Source organism: Lycium ferocissimum, chromosome 10 (assembly GCF_029784015.1).
Source record: "Lycium ferocissimum isolate CSIRO_LF1 chromosome 10, AGI_CSIRO_Lferr_CH_V1, whole genome shotgun sequence".
Taxonomy (NCBI): Eukaryota; Viridiplantae; Streptophyta; class Magnoliopsida; order Solanales; family Solanaceae; genus Lycium; species Lycium ferocissimum.
This window is the reverse complement of record NC_081351.1, coordinates 26,979,250-26,982,509: the sequence shown is the minus strand read 5'-3', so window position 1 is coordinate 26,982,509 and position 3,260 is coordinate 26,979,250. Positions and strand designations below refer to the sequence as shown.

Genomic DNA, 3,260 nt, shown 5'->3' with positions numbered 1-3,260 from the left:
TTGAGGCGTGAAAGATCACTATCTTTCAAGAGTTTATGCCTGTATATATTTAGGGATTACAAGCAAATCTCTATCACGATACAACAAAGTTTTTTTTTATCGTACATGCAAATTGTATCGCTTCTCATGGGATGAGTCCGTACTTATAGAAGTTTAGAAGGAGACTATTCCTCATTTAGAAGAAAGACGAAATGACACAACGTTTTGTTAAATTTAAAATTTAAATATTAAATTCAAATTTTAAATACCAAAACCTTAAGTAGAAAGTACATAAAGACTTAGCACGTCAATGTTTCATTTTCTATTTGGAATTATGAGTCCAACCTTGCTAAACCAAGAAAATACGTTTCATAGTCCCATCAGTGTATGACAGATGAAAATAAATAAAGAAAATAGAAATTTATTTCATCCAGCTTCATTTTTCAATTAAATCAATAAAGATACAAAGAGACACCATCCTCAAATAAATCCTCTCACAAGCTCCTCTCAAACTCACTCTAGATTATTAACCCCGCAAAAGAATAAAAAGCAAATCACAATAGAAATTACAAATAATCAAAGCCTGTGAAAATGTTACCAATCACAAAGCAAATCAACTTATTAGCCAGGTTCATCACCTATTTTTTTTATTTCACCCAGCGTCCGATACTTGAAATGAGCCCGATTAAATTCGAATTCATGCCGAGAAGTCCTATATTGGATGGTAAAATGCTCCATAATAAAGGTAACTCCATTTAATTAACAAATTTGCAATCACGCCTTATTTCTTGACCAGAACCCCCGATACTACTCATTTTGATCATTGAACTAGCAAAAGCTTTAAAGAACTCATTTTGGGAAGTGGCAAAATTTGAAACAAGTGTTTTGGCCCTTGAATTTGTGAGCAAAGTCGAATCCGAAGAGAAAAGACCCTTCTTCTTCATTACTAACTTGTAATATACGTTATCGAATAAAAATGTTGTAGAATCCAATGTGGACCCTGCATTTTTTACTGTGTTTTTAACGGGGCATACTTTCTTTAAATTAGCTGCAAATGATACATCTAGTGTTGGATCGACGTCGTTTTTTTTATCGAAGTTGCGGACTCTGTTTTTGAAGGATGAACAATGAGAAAATCCAAGAGTGTGTCCTCCTAAATATGAAAAAAAGAAAGAAAAAAGAATAGACATATTGTAAGTTTATTGCACTAAATATATAATTTTTTAATACAATACGTCACTTATTTGAAAAAATTACTCAACTTTACCTAAATCACAAAAGTCACTAAAGTACTTTTTATAATCAAAATATAGCTCAACTTTTACATAAGTATCATGAAAATCATTAAATTTATTTCTGTAAGCAAAAGAATTGTTTTGTGACTTTCTGTGGTACTTAGATATTTTTTGAAATAAACTTACACTTATAGAGATTCTTTACCTGAAAGTGCAACTAAATCATCCAAAGAAAGGCCTCTCTGGGAGAAGCTTTGTTGTAACTGAGAGATGTTGAAAGTTGGACCAGGTAATTGTCTTGTTTCACTGGCCTTAGAAACTCGTCCATCTTTTCTACCTTTCGGCACGGCCCAAGTAGGTCCTCCAGACTAAAACCATTGAGCAAATAAATAAGTTATTCCAACATAAGTCTTGAGAGCCTCTAAAATACAGCAGCATGAACATAGTCAACATATTTTGAAAGTAATAGTCGTATTATTGTAGAATTATATTCTTCTTCATTAAGAATTTTAGGCGTGCCCTATTTGGACACTGCTATTTAACTTGTATCCATTTTTTATTTTTTTTATTGGGAACAAATTCAGATATGCAATGTCTGAACTTTAGTTATGTGCCTAAAATTTAAGTAAAAATGAATAAAATTTAGCCGTTTAAAACATTTCAGACACCTTTTTCAGTAACTTAAAAGATCGTCTGAAAATCCGCTAGCCATTTTTCTATCGATAAAGTTTTCTATGGCGCTAATTCAAATTAATCGAGTCGGAGTCCAGACCCCGAATACTTATATGAAAAATGTTTTGTTACAATAGAACTCACAAGAGTAACAGCATCTCTGGCTGCGACAGCCAAAATATCAGCACACGAGACAACTCCTGGGCACATATTTTCGATTTCTTTCTTAGCATCATCAATAACATAAAAAGCATGTAGTGAAATGTTAGGAGGTCCATCCTTCTCTGCTTGGTTGTTTTTTGTCGAATTCAGCAACACAGAACCGTCACAACCCTTTGATATAAAAAAAATAACACCATAAGATATATAAAAAAAAAAACACATAATAATTATGTCCTAAGATTACAGCATAAAATGATCATTGTAAAAGAAAATCATTGTAAAAGAAAGTGCAAGTTTTCACTATTTAGTTTAAGTTTTATTAACCGACCACAATGTAAGAGATATTTGCAAAATCATGTCATTCATAAGATAATTATGGATAAATTGTGCCTCAATTTCAAACTCAAATTAGGGTCGACTATATTAAACTGACCATGGTGTTGCTCAAGTTAAGCTGAAAAACATTAGTAATTGGTAAACTAATAAAAATCATAACTCACATGCTAACACGGGTTAAACTACACTGATAGTGAACAATATTTTTAAATTACCAATGTATATAACTTAAATCATTTCGATGTTAAATAACAATGTATAGGAGCAGAAGTTTACCCTGACGAAACAATCATGGAAATGCATCCTTAAAAGAGCAGCTGGAACTGTTTTATCATTTGACATTGCTTTTTTTACAACTTGTGTGATGGTGGACTCAGCCTTGGGACAAGTTTTATCATAGTAATTGGAGCTAAGGGCATTCACACATGAAAATAGCACAAAAACAAATACAAAAGCAACAAGAAATCTTTGTAATTCCATCACAATTATCAAATATTGAAAGCTCGTATTCTTTTGTACGTAGCTATTGAGTGTGAGAACTGAGGAACTATCCTATGAGTATTTAAAGGGAAAACATAGAGGGCAAAATTATGTAGACAATAGGAATAATTGTTATCGGAATCTCATCATATGTTTGTTAGTAAGTTTGGTGATCTAGGACCACTAGAGTGACAATTAAAACTGGAGTTGTTTAACACATTTTTTAAATTTAATTCTTGTTTTATATGAGGATTGTTAATTATCTTAAGCAAGAAATGATCCCAGTTCTAATAATCAGTAATTTTATTTCTATTGGCAACTCACACACAAGGGGGAAAACCAATCGTTGCTCAATCCCCACATGGGAATCAAGTTCAACACATTTTTATTTAATTA

The 3,260-nt window shown here is 32.0% G+C and overlaps 1 protein-coding gene across 1 annotated transcript; it reads right to left on the bottom strand.

Annotated features, from left to right (window-relative positions):
* Nucleotides 1–387: 387 nt before the first annotated feature.
* Nucleotides 388–2,892, bottom strand: LOC132035264 (peroxidase 64-like). The gene is made up of 4 exons (XM_059425536.1): nucleotides 2,661–2,892; nucleotides 2,031–2,219; nucleotides 1,420–1,582; nucleotides 388–1,132 (listed from the first exon to the last, which is right to left on the bottom strand). Exons 1-4 carry the CDS (start codon nucleotides 2,862–2,864, stop codon nucleotides 735–737), a joined length of 954 nt encoding a protein of 317 aa, XP_059281519.1. The 5' UTR covers nucleotides 2,865–2,892; the 3' UTR covers nucleotides 388–734.
* Between the last annotated feature and the right edge of the window lie 368 nt (nucleotides 2,893–3,260).

What these genes read in the sequence shown, in the direction of transcription:
- LOC132035264 (XM_059425536.1), bottom strand. Translation starts at nt 2,864, where the DNA reads ATGGAATTACAAAGATTTCTTGTTGCTTTTGTATTTGTTTTTGTGCTA. An exon ending in TCCATGATTGTTTCGTCAGG is followed by an intron (nt 2,220 to 2,660) that starts GTAAACTTCTGC and finishes TTTATATCAAAG; the next exon opens with GGTTGTGACGGTTCTGTGTT. An exon ending in TGATTTAGTTGCACTTTCAG is followed by an intron (nt 1,133 to 1,419) that starts GTAAAGAATCTC and finishes TTTCATATTTAG; the next exon opens with GAGGACACACTCTTGGATTT.